At 44.8% G+C, this 15,647-nt stretch overlaps 1 protein-coding gene across 4 annotated transcripts in view; it reads right to left on the reverse strand.

Moving 5' to 3' along the window:
- Positions 1–15,647, reverse strand: part of LOC115100841 (protein argonaute-4) — a 35,281-nt gene that overhangs the window by 14,553 nt on the left and 5,081 nt on the right. For 2 of the 4 annotated variants that reach the window (XM_029619807.1, XM_029619810.1), the window contains exons 2-9: positions 12,728–12,893; positions 10,737–10,857; positions 10,027–10,208; positions 2,685–2,821; positions 2,381–2,515; positions 2,005–2,092; positions 1,102–1,249; positions 557–676 (exon numbers count right to left, since the gene is read on the reverse strand). In XM_029619807.1, coding sequence (XP_029475667.1) covers positions 557–676; positions 1,102–1,249; positions 2,005–2,092; positions 2,381–2,515; positions 2,685–2,821; positions 10,027–10,208; positions 10,737–10,857; positions 12,728–12,893 — 1,097 coding nt within the window. Of the gene's footprint in view, positions 1–556; positions 677–1,101; positions 1,250–2,004; positions 2,108–2,380; positions 2,516–2,684; positions 2,822–10,026; positions 10,209–10,736; positions 10,858–12,727; positions 12,894–15,647 lie in introns of all 4 variants that reach the window. The other 2 variants (XM_029619806.1, XM_029619809.1) reach the window with 1 other exon arrangement.

Raw genomic sequence — 15,647 nt, forward strand, 5'->3', positions numbered from 1 at the left:
TTAGACCTTATACCAATCAACTCCTTTTCATCACTTATTATACAGCTAGCAGAGACTGCAGTGTAAAACGCTAAAAAGGAGTTTATTTGTACACTGCAGTCTCTGCTAGCTGCATAATAGAAATCAACTCCTATTCATCACTTATAAGGCCTAAAATTCTTTAACGAGGTCAATTTTACAATGGACACCTCTGAATGTGTCTAACACCACCCTCCTGAAAACTCACCATGAATGACAGAGCCCCCTTACAATGGTCCATATATAGAGTATCAGACTGAGCCCTATGAAGAGGCTCCCCCCCCCCCCCCCCAACCCGCCCTGATGGTCAGACTCCTGTGCCTCCGCGCAGAAAATGTGGAGCTCCGTGCATGAGTCCTGGCCCTGCCTCTTTTCCACGTACAGTTCCCGGCTACTTAATTTGCGTAGCTGCCGCTCACATATGCACGTGGCCATTTTTGCACACAAGGCTTTTAAAATCTACCTTTAAAAGGTTTTCCTGTTAGTAAAGTGCTACCTTTTGCAGAGTAGATCTAAATCTGGGTCTACGCTTACTCACCAGCCTGCTGATCTCCTCCTGTCTATCTGGAGCAGATCTCGCGGTTGCTTTAATCATGGTGGACGTCTGATTGTCTGTCAACTTCTTGATACATCGCTGGCCGGCTACGATGTTACACACCTGGCAAACAGGATTAAAACTGCAAAGGTAAGTTCTATCATTTTAGCTTTGTTAATTTTATTTTAAAAAGTGTAAAGGAAAGGGTTATCATGTAGCTGACATTATTTTGGTACTCCCTGTATTCCGTTTAGGACAGGCTTTACTGAAAGCCTCATCCCACCACCACTATATCCTCTCCCTTAAATGTTACCCTGCTTGCAATCCATCTCCAAGCACGCCACATGCCTTGACACACCGGAACAACTTTCCATCACTAACACATATGGTGCATGCCCCCAAATTCAAAAGAAAGCCAAGACAGCAGACCACTGCTTGCAGGCAAGGGGCAAGTTCTGCTTCACAGGGTGTTTTGACGGTTAGTCTTGGCGGTAGCGAGCATTACAACAAAATGGCACATCAGTGCCAGGTGTCCCAAAGCACATTACCTCAAGTGGCAGGTAAGTGTGTTTTTGTTCCTGTCCCACTTGTAGACAAGGGAGGTGGGGATATTTCAACTGCAGGCTATACTTCTGCTTAAAATATTGAGCTACTGTACACTCCATGGCCTGACCGTTCTCCAGCTGCAAAGGAAACCTACAGGAAAATCATGCGGAAGTTATTTAAGGATTTGCAACCAAGTCCATCACTTCAGATCTTCTAAAGTTACAGAAGACCAATGTTACCAAACCTGTAGCTCTTGCCCATACCCCCAAAAACACGTTTTAAAGAGAACACAGCAGTGTGCAGTTAACGTACAAGAACATGCAGCTAATCCACAAATTACAAACTCTGGTACCTACAGGGTGGCGTGGGGAGCTCTGGGCCTGTTGCAGAGACGACATGCTACTCTCCATGGGAAAAACGATAAAGCAGGAACAAGTCAGACTCTTAGGAAGGAATTGGGCAATTCTGAGTACTTTTCTTGGATCATATTTTTATGATTTCACATCCCAGGTACCAAAACCCAATAGTAAAATACAATTTTTAGCCAAACTCTAGTTTCAGCTGCTATATACACATTAGAAAAGTTGACGAGATGAGGAGTGAGAAAGAAAAACAGCAGCCAGCAAGTGATTGGTCCCACCCTGCAAGCACAAACATCAAGTTTTTACCCAGGTCCTTTATAAAGAGCAGCAGTAACCAATCTTGTATGGACCCAAACTGACAGACATCTGAAACCACTGATCCTAATAAAAGCAAGTCCTCATACATTTGAAATTAGTTGGAAATTTTAAACACCGCCCTGAAGAGTTACATCTCAGACTTACAATAATTTGGAGACTACCAATGCTGAACAGCAGTGCCAGTTGATCATAGTAACTATGTGCCAACAGATTTAAGGAGCTTACGTCTGGTGGCTGGCCGGGCGGCGAGTCACATTGCAAACTCTGTACTTCCTCTTCATCTGTCCACAGTGGGTCACCTCCACTTTTAAGCCTATGAACCCCCCACCAAAATAAGCAAAATTTGATCATAAACCTTAGTATCATATAGGAGGTTTTGCTCACACACAGATTGCATCACTCAACTGTTAAGTCTACCACCACTGCTGAAGTAGTGACATATGTTGTCTCCAAACAGGAGGTTTCTGTTGCCTATTCTCCCTTGTAACTTTTCAAAAATAAAGCCCTGAATTGCCAAACCTCTGCCTGCCAAATTTTTTTAAAAAAGCACCAGCATGCAAAATGACCAGATTTGCGCACAGAAAAAGCTACCCAATGTTACCTCGGATCTCTTTGGTAAACTTGACACGCTGAGAATCGGTAAGGGGCTTGGTTTGCTCATTGATGTTCTGGATATCTAAAACCTCACACATGAACTCAATCACGGGCTGAGCTCGGTAGAAAGCAGTTGCTGACACTGAGAACAAAGATAGGGAGGCTTCAGTTACACGGGTGCTATCCTCATTGGTGGTGCTCTCTTTCTGGCCAAGTCATCCAAGCATTTCAGCAGCCAGGAAGACAGAAGTAACAGCAGGACATTTAAAAGTGGCCCAATTTCTATCAGGTTTAAGCAAGAAATTACTTACCATCAATATTGAGCATCATGTTCCACATGGCTGGTCGGACAGACTGATGGAAGCCAAACCAAACCTCTCTGCCCCCTCCTAGTGGGTGATAGTACCCTTCAGGAGGTGAGAAGAACGAACGGCCCACTGGGGTGTACCTGGACAGAAAATTGATAAACCTCTTTTGGAACACATGACAAGGTGCGTTTTCTCTCACTACATGCAATCTCTTTTCTAGAATTCCAGTATAAGAAAACCATAGTAGTTGTCATGCTACAGGTTTTCATTGATGTGCACAGAAAAGAAAAATTTGGTTCTTACCTTCTAATTTTTATTCCTGAGGTACCCCAGATCAGTCCAGACAAGTAGATTTATGCATCCGTGCCAGCAGATTGAGGCAGAGAACAAAAACTGGACGTCCAAATGGTAATCCCTAGCAAGAGTGTGTAAAGACTTCCAGGTAGCTGCCCTGCAAATCTCTCTGCCCAAGACCTGATTGAATGCACTTTCAAACCATCCAGTATTGCGTGCCCCAGACAGATATATGCCTTCCTTCAACCAGCGTACAATAGTGGCCTTGGTTGCCTTCTGTCCTCTCTTAGGACCACGCCATAAGACAAACAGATGGTCAGACAACCGAAAAGCATTGGTTACCTCCAAATAGCGAAGCAAAATCCATTGCACATCCAGTTTGCGCAAATCGCGAGCTTGAGGAGAATCATGAACCAAATCCATGGTCTGATTCAAGTGAATCCCAGAGACAACCTTCGGCAGGAAGGAACAGTTCTGATTGATACACCGGAGTCCGAAATCCGGAGAAAAGGTTCCCTACAGGACAATGCCTGAAGCTCGAATATCCCCCTCAAAGTGATAGCCACCAGGAAAATCGCCTTGAGAGTAGGTCTTTCAGAGTGGCCCACTTGAGAGGTTCAAAAGGAAGACCGCACAATGAACCAGATTCAAACTCCAAGAAGGACACACTGGACAAACCGAAGGGTTCAAATGTTTCGCACCCCTCAAGAAATGAGTTACATCCAGATGAGACGCCAGGGAAAACCCGTCAACCTTCCTCCGCAAACATCCCAGGGCTGCCACCTGAACCCAGAGAGCTACATGCCAGTCCCTTCTTCAGGCCCTCCTGCAAGAAAGCCAGACTGACAATGGAGGCGCGCCACGGGGCACATTCAACCCGCGACATCAAGAATCGAAAACCTTCCGGACTCGAACATAGGTTAGCGAGGTGGATGTCTTCCACGCCTGTAGGAGCGTAGAAATAACGGAATCTGTATAACCCTTCAACTGTCTCCTCTCATAAGCCAAGCCACTAGACAAAAGTAATCCAGTTGATCGAAAAATACTGGACCTTGCCAGAGGAGATTCGGTAGATGACTGAGCCGAAGACAACCGTCCAGCGCTAAAGTTGATGATGATATCCGCAAACCACGGCCGCTGTGGCCACTCCGGAGCCACAAGAATTACTGAGCTGTGTGAGCCTCTATCCTCCACAACGGCCAGGGAGGAAAAACGTACATCTTATTGTCCCCGATGGATTTAATAAGGGCTTCCAGATCATCCCCGAACAGGAACTTTCCTTTAAAAGGAAGATTACTTAGCTGGGCCTTTGAGGAAACATTGGCTGACCAATTGCGGAGCCACAAAAGCCTTCTAGCCGAGACCGCCGAAGCCATATTGTGCGAAGACGCCCGAAGCAGATCATACAAGGCATCTGCAGTGTAAGCCACAGCTGCCTCCATGCGATCAGTTGTTCTGCTTCAGGCAACTCCTGAGTGATGAGCAATTGTTGTACCCAGCAGAGGGTCGCCCTTTGCATGAGGCTACTACACACCGCCACCCGCAAGCACAACGCACTTACCTCGAAGATCCGTTTGAGGACTTCCAGCTTTTGATCTTGAAGATCCTTAAGAGCAGTAGCCCCTGCCACCAGGATGGTCGTCCGCTTAGTGACGGCCGAGACAGCAGTGTCCACTTTCGGGATTCTAAGGGCCTCCAAGGACTCATCTGGCAATGGATAAAGTTTTTCCATAGCCCGTCCAACTCGAAGGCTGGCCTCGTGAGTCTCCCATTCCCGCTGAACGAGCTGGTGCAGCATCAGATGAAATGGAAAGGCCTTAGGAGGAGCCTGAAGACCCGAGAGAACATGGTCCCCTTTCACTGCCTCTCAATATAGAGTTCCTCCAGAACATGAGGAATCAAACGATCCAGTTCCTCCTTCCGGAACAACCTGAGTACCTGCGGATCATCCCCCTCGACTGGGGTGTACCCATCGACACCCCCCATCCACGAGAAAGGAATCCTGCAACGGGGGGCCCGGTGGGTCGGAGGTCAGAGCAGGGCCAGAAGGCACGGACCCCCGGTCTGTCCTCCCCCGGGAGGAACCAGCCCCCTCAGAGAACCTAGTCACCTTTGCAGGAGGGTTCTCTTCAGTCTGAAACACAGCCTCCGCTTCCAAAAATGCCTTATGCATCAAAAGAACAAACTTTGATGAAAAAGCAGGCTGGTCCTTTAAGGACCACCCCCCCCCGGAGAGGGGTCAGAATGGGAAGGAGAGGCGGGCCCCGGAATCCTTGGCCTGACGAGGCTTAAACTCGGCGGGGAAAGTGGAGGAGCCTGCCTATCCCTCTGTTACCTCATGGAGCAGGCAAGATGGCCACTGTTCCTGTGTGAGACGAGGACGCCTGAGCTTGGCGGGAATGCAACCTCCACCTCGACCCACGAGAGTGCTCAGAAAATGCTCAACTTGCCCTCCAGCTGTTCGGCTCCCTGCATGAACAGCTGGAGCCTTGCAGCATCGGCATGCGATGGTAAGTCCCTCCGGACCGAAAACCCGGCGAAATCACCCTTCCGGAGACCTGGGACGCCTGTGCTTGCCAGGGAATTGAAAATAAACGATGACCAAAAAAAACCCGCGGCACAGGCGGCAGCAGCACCCCAGGAATTTCTCCTTCTCAGGGTGTGGGGGGGGGGGGACCGGGCCACAGGCTAATTCATCCTACTCATCAGGATACACAGCTGCTCTGGGGAGCGGCGTCTCACCCCAGCCGTGGCTCAACCGAAGCCTGGCCTCGGGAGAACTCACCTCAGAAAAAAAAAACCAAATTGTCTATTTTTTTTTTCCTTCAATAAACTTGATGCCGCCAAAGGCAAATGATTGAGGTATTGTACCTCTCAAAGAACAAAATCTCTCCTTCCTATTCTTATTTTTTTTTTCTTTTAAACCAGGATCGGGACCACAGGTGGCACACCAGTGTAAGAGGGGGTGCCTTTCAGGTTTTCTCTGACTCCATCTGCTGGAAGGGAGACAACCCAGCGGTCTGGACTGATCCTGGTATGTACAGGGAACCAATTTTCCTTTCCTGAACATACCCAGATCAATCCAGACAAATAGGATGTACCAAAGCAACCCTAAACCAGGCAAGATCCCGAAAGACCTGCTCTCAATACTTTCACCGAAAGTCATATCCTCTATTGCCTGAACATCTAATCAGTAATGCTTGGTGAAAGTTTGAAGCGAGGACCACACCATGGCCCTACAGATCTCTTATGGAGACACCAACTGACACTCCAAAGAGGCAGCTTGTGCTCTAGGCGAATTTGCCTTCAGACCCATCGGAATAGCGCGACCCCTACAATACATACTGATCATCATAAACATACTGGTTTAAAAATCACTCCACAAATTACCAGAACAAATCTTCGATCTAACAACACTTCTTGTCTAAAAATTCCTCCCATTAAAGATGCTCAACTATCAACTACTAGAAACAGAGCATTCTCCATTGCTTCCCCAAAAAAATGGAACTCTACACCACCTTATTTAAGAACTCAATCTAACATCAAAAAGTTCAAGAAGGACCTAAAAACTTTCCTCTTCCATACAGTCTACATCAATGATCATCTTTAACAACAATCCATCTACAATCAATTCAACCATTCAAACGCAAACAAGAAAAAAAAAAACAGTAACTACAACTGGCATCAACCTTAAGTGGTAAAATTTCAGAAATGTAATATGAAGCCCTCCTTTAAGATGAATTAATTCTATTTTTGTTACTTTCCTTTTTACATCTTTCCCTTCTCCCCCTCTATCATTTCACTATTGTTATTGTTTTCTTTTGCAACTATGTATACTTTATCTGATTGTTTTGATTCTGTAAACCGTTGTGATGGCTAAACCGAATGACGGTATATAAAAACGAATAAATAAATAAAGTGTAGGCCGAACAAATAGCCTCTTTCAACCAATGGGCCAATGTAGCTTTGGACGCTTTCTCTCCTTTCTTTGCTCCACCAAACACAAAGATGGTTCGATCACCGAAAGGAATTAGTGAACTTCAAATAACGCAACAGAGTACGACACACATACCAAAGATTAACTCCACCCTCTATAGAAACTCTAGACCACTCCGGAAACCCGGTAATTCAACCTGATTCACAAAAGGCAGAAACCTCTTTCAGCAAAAAGGAAGGTGCAGTACACAAGGACACCTTGTCACTATCAATATGCAAAAATGAACCACGAGAAGAAAGAGCCTGGAGCTCCGAAATCCTCCAGGCGATACAAACTGCCACCAGAAAAAAAATCCTTCAGTGAAGCTTGACCTAAAGGCTCAGAGGGTGCCTCACAGAGAACCATCAACCCCAAGTTGAGGTTCCACTCTGGACAATTTCTGAACTGGAGGATGCACATGCTTCAACCCCCTTCAGGAAATCAAATGACATCAGGATGGGATGCCAAAGATTTGCCCCCAAGACACCCCAAGGCCAAAACCAGGACATGGAGTGAACTATAGGCCAAACCCTCAGATAAACCCTGCTGAAGAAAGGACAAATTCTGCAGTACTTTCACCGACAGAGGATCCAGCTGCTGCTGTAAACACCAGGCTTCAAAAACCGTAATGTACGTCATGAGGTAGAAGGCCACTTAGCCTGAAGAACGGTAGAAATTACTGGTTCTGAATAGCCCTTCAAGTGCAAGTGCCGCAAGACAAACGTGACCCTCCCAATCTGAAAATATGGGTCCCTGTCAAAGCAACCCTGGCAGAATCGAAGAGGTTCATCCACCGCCAGATATACCAGATCCGTGAACCATGGACAAGGCCACTCTGGCACCACCAGCACTACTGACCCAGGATGCACATCTATGCACCATAACACTTGACCTATGAAAGGCCATGGAGGAAACACATACAGAAGGATCTCCAGCCACACCAGGGCATCCAGCCCCACTGAACAGACTTTCCTTCTGTGACTGAAGAATCTTGACGTCTTTTCATTGGCTCACATCACCATGAGATCCAGCTGAGGAACCCCCCCCCCCTCCCCCCAATCTGGCACAAATGTGATTCCAGGCCTCTGGGGACAACTCCCACTCCCCGGGATCCAGCTGTAGCCAGCTTAGGAAGTCTGCCTGCACATGGTCTACTCCTGCTACATGGGAGGCCACAATTCCCTCAAGGATGATGCCCCACCCACACAAACCATAGCATAGCAGAGCTTCCCAAGCCACAGCAGGACTCTTCATTCCTCCTTGACAGTTGATGTACGCCAGAGTCGTCAGATTATCTGAACACACGAACCATTTGACCCTGGACCAGAGGCAAAATCACTTCCAGGGGTCTGCGCACCGCCCTGGTCTCCAGATGACTGATGGACCAGGCAGTCTCTGCCACCAACCAAAGCTCCTGGGCAGATAGACCCAGGCATACTGCTCCCCAGCCCTTGAGGCTGGCATCTGTGGTCACCACCACCCAATCCAGAGCCTCCAAGGTCCACTCCCCTTTCCAGGTTGCTCTTCAACGTCCACCATAAAAGACTGAACCTGGATTCTGCTAGAAGTTGCAACAGTAGATAATACTGTTCCGATTTTGGATTCCACCTGGACAACAGCGTCTTTTTGCAATGGACGCATGTGCACAAAGGGCCACAGAACCAGATCCAAACGCCAATGCCATGGAGTCCAGCACCTGTAAGTAATCCCAGACCATAGGCACAACAGTTGTGTCTCCTGCACCTTCGACAAGCTGTCTGCTGTCAGATACATCCTGCCCTTCTGGATATCAAAGCAGGCTCCTACATACTCCAATGACTGAGATGGAAGCAGGTAACTACCACATTGATCACCCAACCCAGAGGATGGAGGCGTTACACCCAACCCAGAGGGTGTACTCCTCCATCTTTGCCCAGATAAGCCAGGGATCCAGATATGGATGTACCAGAATCCCTTCTTGTCTCAAGGATGCTGCCTCTACCACCACCATCACCTTTGTGAAGGTTCAGGGAGCCATGGCCAGCCCAAAGGGAAGAGCTCAAAACTGGAAGTGTTGACCCAATACCTTGAATCCCAGAAACTTCTGAGCTAGCTTCACCCCCAATTCCCCCAATACCTGGGGAATGAGAGGCCGAAGTGCCTCCTTCTTAAACAGGCAGACCATCCCTCGGCCCCAGGCCCCTCAATGAAGTCCAGATCGTCCTTGCCCACATCCAGATCCGCTCCCTGAGTCGACGCAGCATCCTCCTGGAGCTTGTCAGAGTCATCCAGATCCCTAGGGTCAACCTCTGCACCAGCACCACGCAACCCCAGATACTTGCCAATGTGCCCAGAACCACCCACTGAAGTCAGAGGTCTTTCAGTCAGTCCTGGATCTCCTCACTCCTGCACTCAAGCCTCCTGCGTGAGCAAAATAAATTCAGGGGAAAAACCCCATGGACCTTCAAATACCTGCTCAGGAAAACTAGAGTTCAAATCCACTCCCTCCTCCTGACCAGCCCCCCAGGAGAGAGAGGAGGGGAAATCAACGGATTCCCACCCAGCCGAGGTCCCCTGGTTGTGATCACCTTCGGGAGCAGGAGGCACAGAGACCCCCACCTTGGCCCCTGCTGCAGACCCACAGAGTGAGAAATCCTCCTGGCCTTGGAAGCCTTACCGGAGGATCCCTCCCAAAGCAGGGGTATCCAAACACCACCACCACACCCCCCCCCCCCCCCCCCCCCTCGGTCACCTGGCTCAGAGGCATGGCCCACCAGGGAACTTGACACCTTGGGGAGCAGATCCATGTCTCCAAATCTCCCAAACACCAGAATCTGTCAGGACTGCAGGTTTACACCTCTACCATCTGCTGGAGACCGAAATATTGAGGGCATGCAGGTGGCATTCTATTATGTAGCAGTGCCTCAAAGCTTTTGTTCTCTGTCTTCATCTGCTGGTAGGGATGCATAAACCCACTTGTCTGGACTGATTTGGGTGTGTTCAGGAAACTGCATTTATCAAAATTTTGCTAGCCATTGGATAGAAAGTTTCCACATTGTGCAAGGGAAAAAAAAAAAAAAGAATAAAAGTACTTACCTCATGGATGGAAGGTGTCTTGTGATAACATCAAGAGCCTGCACAGAATCATCCGGAACTTCACTCAGATGACCTGACAGAGCTTCTAGGAGAAGCTGAAGACTGACCACAGACACCCATTGAATGGTCACTTTAAAGGTCTGATCCTTACCCTCCCCTGGAAGCGTCACCTCCAAGTCAACCTACAACAATAAAACAACCTTGACATCAAAACTGAGATAAGAGCTCTAAAGAAAAAAAACAAAACAAAACCAGAGCCATTGCGCAGGACATACAGAAGTCTTTATAAAAATACCTAATTCAATAGAAGATGGGGTAGTCTGGTTGCTCAGCATTGGTATTGCTGTGTATTAGACTGGTTTGATTGAAATTAGCAAGGGCTAGGACTGCTCAACACTTTCCTAAATGGCTACATCTACCAGCAGGTCAAGCACAGGCTCTGAAAGGAGTCACAATGTGTGTCAAAACCACAGCTGTAAGGGATTAAAAAAAAGAGAACAAAGCTGCAAGTGACAGCATACCTTCCCCAACCTGATATTGGGCAGAGGGATATCCATGAAGGGAGATATAATGGATGCAAACTCCCCATTATAAAACGGTATCTAACCAAATACTGTATTTGGAGGCGGGTGGAAGGGTCAGATTTTATGAAACCTGGAACAAATTAATGGGATTAGCAAGAAAAGAAAACTGGTCAGTATTATACTAACTCTGTCTCGTCCAACAGGTAGCGGATGTGCTGTATACATGTTTCTTTTCCCATCATAGCCAGGTTGCCTGTCTCCAAATATCTGCATCTTGAAGTGACGCACCATCGTGTCAATCACCTCCCTGAAGGCAATGGAAGGAAATGAGTAATTAAACGAGGAGCTGAAAATAAAGATCCTGAGGCATTCAGAACTATAATCCTGAAGTCTAACATCTCCCAAGTGCATCTCGGCCTAAGCCAGGATCTCCAGACCTACAAATCAAAACCAACATTTTACTTCACACACACCTTCAAGGATGTCAAGATCCAAAACATTGTATCCATGAAAAAGAACACTATGACAAGCATTTGGTCTGGCCCTCTCTATCCAAATTAATATTTCCTCAAAAAATGTCTCATGACCACACTAAGTTGTCAGCTTGGATGTCAATGAGCATGGGTGAAAATACATTTAGAAAACTTGGGCGCAAGAGACATTTTTCAAAAAGTTTTACTAGGCTTTTATTCTCATTTTTCTATCTTTATGGTTTCATATTTACTTTTTTTTTTTTTTTTTTTTTTTTTTTAATTCAAGCTCCCAGATCTGGCTCCTGCAATTTTTCCAGACCTGGTAGTGAGGCTGCAGAACTTCTGAAGTCCTGTCACACAACTTAAATATATAGAAGTAATGGTTAATGGTCTAGGAAAAGGTTTTTGCCTTCTATTTGTTAAGGTTTCCTTCCACACAAGGCAAGGATACAATTTTATCCATAGTAATTGCTTTACTGTTTCAGTGAAGACAGCAGCATGACCAAGGGCATGTGTACACTACATACTTAAAATTAGTTTGAGAGACCCATCTAGTCCAACCCAGCTCACACATAGTAATTAAGGGGAAGGAAAGAGGTGGCAGGGTAAAAATTCTTCTGCAGTCAATTCTATAATAAGAAAAATTATTGACACACCCTCCCCACCCCCAGCAAAAAAGTGTCTCTAGCATGCAGGTGTATCACACCTATCAACCATTTTCTTAAAAAGCAAAACAAGCAATATTGTTCAATGTACTTTAAATGTTGTAGCTGTGACTACTACTGGCAGGAGAGGGCCCCGAGAAATCACAAGATGCAAAAAAACACTGAAGCCTTGCACTATATCCCTGGCAGTGACTGGGAGTGCACAGATTCCTCTAACTTTGCATCCTGCCAGCTCTAAGTGCAAAGTCAAATCAATTTTTCACAAAATAAGTTTTGATCTCCAAGAAACACTAAACAAAAAAAAAAAGTGTCATTAAAATGTCTACTTTAATTGTGCCTTAGTTTGGGTCCAGGGCACCAAAAGCTTTTCAGACGTGAGGGCACCATAGAAAACAAGACTGAAGATGAGCAGCGCATTAGACAGTAGTGAAGTTATGTAGTTACAATTAGGATGCTTCAGTGTGTTTAGCACCACTGAGAATTCACAGGTCAGGACCAGGGGGGACACAATGAAGTTACTGGGTAATACAGTTAAGACTAAGAAAATATTTTTTTACTCAATGCATAATTAAGCTCTGGAATTCGTTGCCAGAGGATGTGGTGACAGCTATTAGTGTAGGTTTGGACAAGTTCCTGGAAGAAAAAGTCCATTAAGATAGAGTTGCAGAAATCCACTGCCTATCCCTGGGATAAGCAGCTTGGAATCTATCCACCCCTTGGGATCCTGCCAGGTACTTGTGACCTGGCTTGGCCACTGTTGGAAACAGGATACTGGGCTTCAACTAGTATGGCATATCTTATGTTCTTTGTTCATCCAGTCTGCAGCTCTGCATGGCATTCTTAAAACAAATCCACAGCAAATTTATAAAAATTAACTGGGACTCCTGACCGTGCTGAAATATCTAGATTTTAATGCAAACTTATCTTGAATTTAAGGCTAATTTTAAAGTTTAACCAATCAGGCTTCTGCTGTGTTTACATCAATCTTGATCAGCTTTGACATTTTTAATGACAGTACTGCCCTTAAACCCAGTCTCACCTGTTCACACGTCTGGGCCTCTTTTCTGGTTTGATATCCACATCGTAGTGATAGACATCAATTTTTGGGATCTGCACCTGGAAGTGATTGGCCAAGAGACGGATTGGCTTCCCAAGCGTGCCCAAGCCAGGCCGCCGCGGAGGTTGGAACAGGCTGGTAGGAGGCCCTGTGGAAACAGACTAGATCAATCCAATAATCCATGCATAATACTGCCGGTGCAAAGCATGGCCTTCTACATTGTAGATCAAGGGAGCTTGGCAAGTCTGATATCTAGTGAGGACCCAGAAAGGAGACCACAAGTAAAGACAATAGTTTGTAAACAATAAAAGTGATAATTAATGCTCTAGAAAATTGTATTTGGTGGAGCATAGTACTTTTATAAATGTTCTTAAGTAATTTGTATATACAATTTCAAAGACTAACCAATATGAGCCATTTCTCAGGCACAAACTGCATATAGATCTCAATTAAGAAGGAAGAGATTTGAATTCTTTTAATTCTTCAATGCCTAAAATACAGAAAATTCTAAATACAATTAATGCAAGATTAAACCAATAGAAAACTGAAGATAAACATCTACAAGTGTTACTATGCAACAGTTATTGGCAGATAAGGATTTCTTGGTCCACCCAGGCTAACAGTAGACCCTATTGAGCTGCCCTGTCCTTCACCAATCTGTTTGGTATCAGTTATGCTTGGGGCACCAGTGCCATCATGACATTGAAACAGCATGGTTTGTGTTCTTTAGAGCTATTCCGCCTGCTGGATTTTTATGTGGTCGTTTTTTTTTTTTATAGCAGTAACCAAGAAATGAAACAGAATGTAAGGAATTCAGAAAAGAATAGAAACATGGGAATACAATGCCTTGGTGCAACTACATCTTGAGAAGACAGACAGAATTAGAAAAAAAAGTGTAAAGAAGGGCAATCAAAGTGATAAAGAAGATGAAACATCTCCCCTAAGAAGAAAGGCTAAACAGATTAGGGCTGTGCAGCTTGAAGAAGAGAAGAGATCTAACAGGGAAGGGTTATTTACACTATCAAATAGTACTAGGACACTCCCTGAAACTCAGGTAACAGATTTAAAACAAATCTGCCAAAGTATTTTTTTCAGTCACTCAAGGAAGCCATGGAAATAGCTGCCAAAAAACGTGCTTAAAGAAATGTGAACAGCTTATTAAAAGGTTTGGACACGTCCACAAATAATTAGCCAAATGAGTAGTTTCTCCACCTCTTCATTATTCTTGGGAAGAGCAATAGAAAATAGACTGAAAGGATGCTAGGTTCTCCAGTCCTTAGTCTGGCCCAGCATGGCAATTCTTAAGTTGGTTCCGCTTTGAATGAAATAAAGATGTGGGTTTGCTATATTTATGAATACCTCCCCTGAGATTTACACTGCTTTCATACTTAAAATGGGTTCTTGGATATTTCAAACTTTTATATACCGACATTCAAGACGTGGCTGTTCACGCAGGCCTTTCCTAACTCCAACATTACTTAACTCCCCTCAATCAACATACTTCGCTAGTAATAGCATTAATAGCCACCCCTTATGTTATTATATATATATATATAAATATCTGATCTTCATTTTCCTTCTTACTCCAAGTTATTGATTCCCTGTTACATGTAACTGCTTTTCTGCACTATTGTTCAAATTGTAAAGTTTATTTTAATTGCACCCCTGTTTCTTGTGAACCAGCATGATGGGACTATCGTCTTGAATGTTGGTATATAAAAAAAACTTAAATAAATAAATAATAAATAAATATACATATCACATCGGTTTACAATTAACAAGGGGAGTAATACCTTTAAATGAGAAAGGGAAAAGTTACATTTAACAGGGGGAGAGTGAGAAAATAGAGGGTCAGGGTGACCAAGTATAGGAGTTAAGGATAGAGAAAAACAAAACTAAATTACAAAAACTTATAGGCATAGATCGGGTGGCATAGAGTTCCAAATAGTTGGTCCTGCTATGGAAAGCGCCTGTTCTTTGGTGGAGATATGTTGGATGAATTTGTGAGAAGGAGGAGTAGACAGGGAACCTTTGTACGCTGATGTAGTGGTCTGCTGGCGGTGTGGTAATGGAGGGAGTCATTGAGCCAATGAATATTCTTGTTGTGCAAGGTTTTGTGGATGATAGTAGGACTTTTATGGAGGATTCTAGAAGGGATTGGGAGCCAGTGGAGGTCTCAGAGGATAGGGGTGATATGGTCTATTCTGCAGCATTTGGAGAGATTTGATTGAGATTGAGGGAAGGCCCAAGAGTAAGGAATTGCAATAGTCGATTTTTGAAAATAAGGTGGCTTGGAGGACAGTCTGGAAGTCGTGATGTAGTAGTGGTCTTAATTTCTTAAGTATCTGCAGCTTGTAGAAACAATCTTTGATCGTGCTGTTAATATATTAATATGGATAGACAACAGTAAAGTGATATATTCTGCGCATGCTACACAATGCATCAACTGCATTCCCCTTGAGCATAAAACCATGATCTCTACCTTATGCCAAATGGTACTATACTAATGAATGTACCGTTATATATATTGATAAAGCATGGCTCATCTTCATGGACAGGCAACGTTAAGGGTTAACAAAGATGCAATATCTATCTTGATTTGGATTCATTAACTGCTGGTTAGTTGAGAGGGTAGCTGCATGGATGGGAAACTGGAAAGGAGCAAGATCTGAGTGAAAATAAAATTTCACACCTTCAATACTCCACAAAAAATAGTAATGTGTTCTTCCTACTCAAACTGCTATATAGTCAGTGGAGAATGGTAAAAACAGAAGGACAAGTCTAACAGGATAGCAGAGCTGTTGCCCAAAACTGGACAATTCAATACAATTCTAAGCAAGCCTTGAATATGTCTCCTGGTGTCCAGAAATGCCAGGGAAAAAATTATTGAGATGCAAAAAAA

This window comes from Rhinatrema bivittatum, chromosome 11 (assembly GCF_901001135.1).
Source record: "Rhinatrema bivittatum chromosome 11, aRhiBiv1.1, whole genome shotgun sequence".
Lineage (NCBI taxonomy): Eukaryota > Metazoa > Chordata > Amphibia > Gymnophiona > Rhinatrematidae > Rhinatrema > Rhinatrema bivittatum.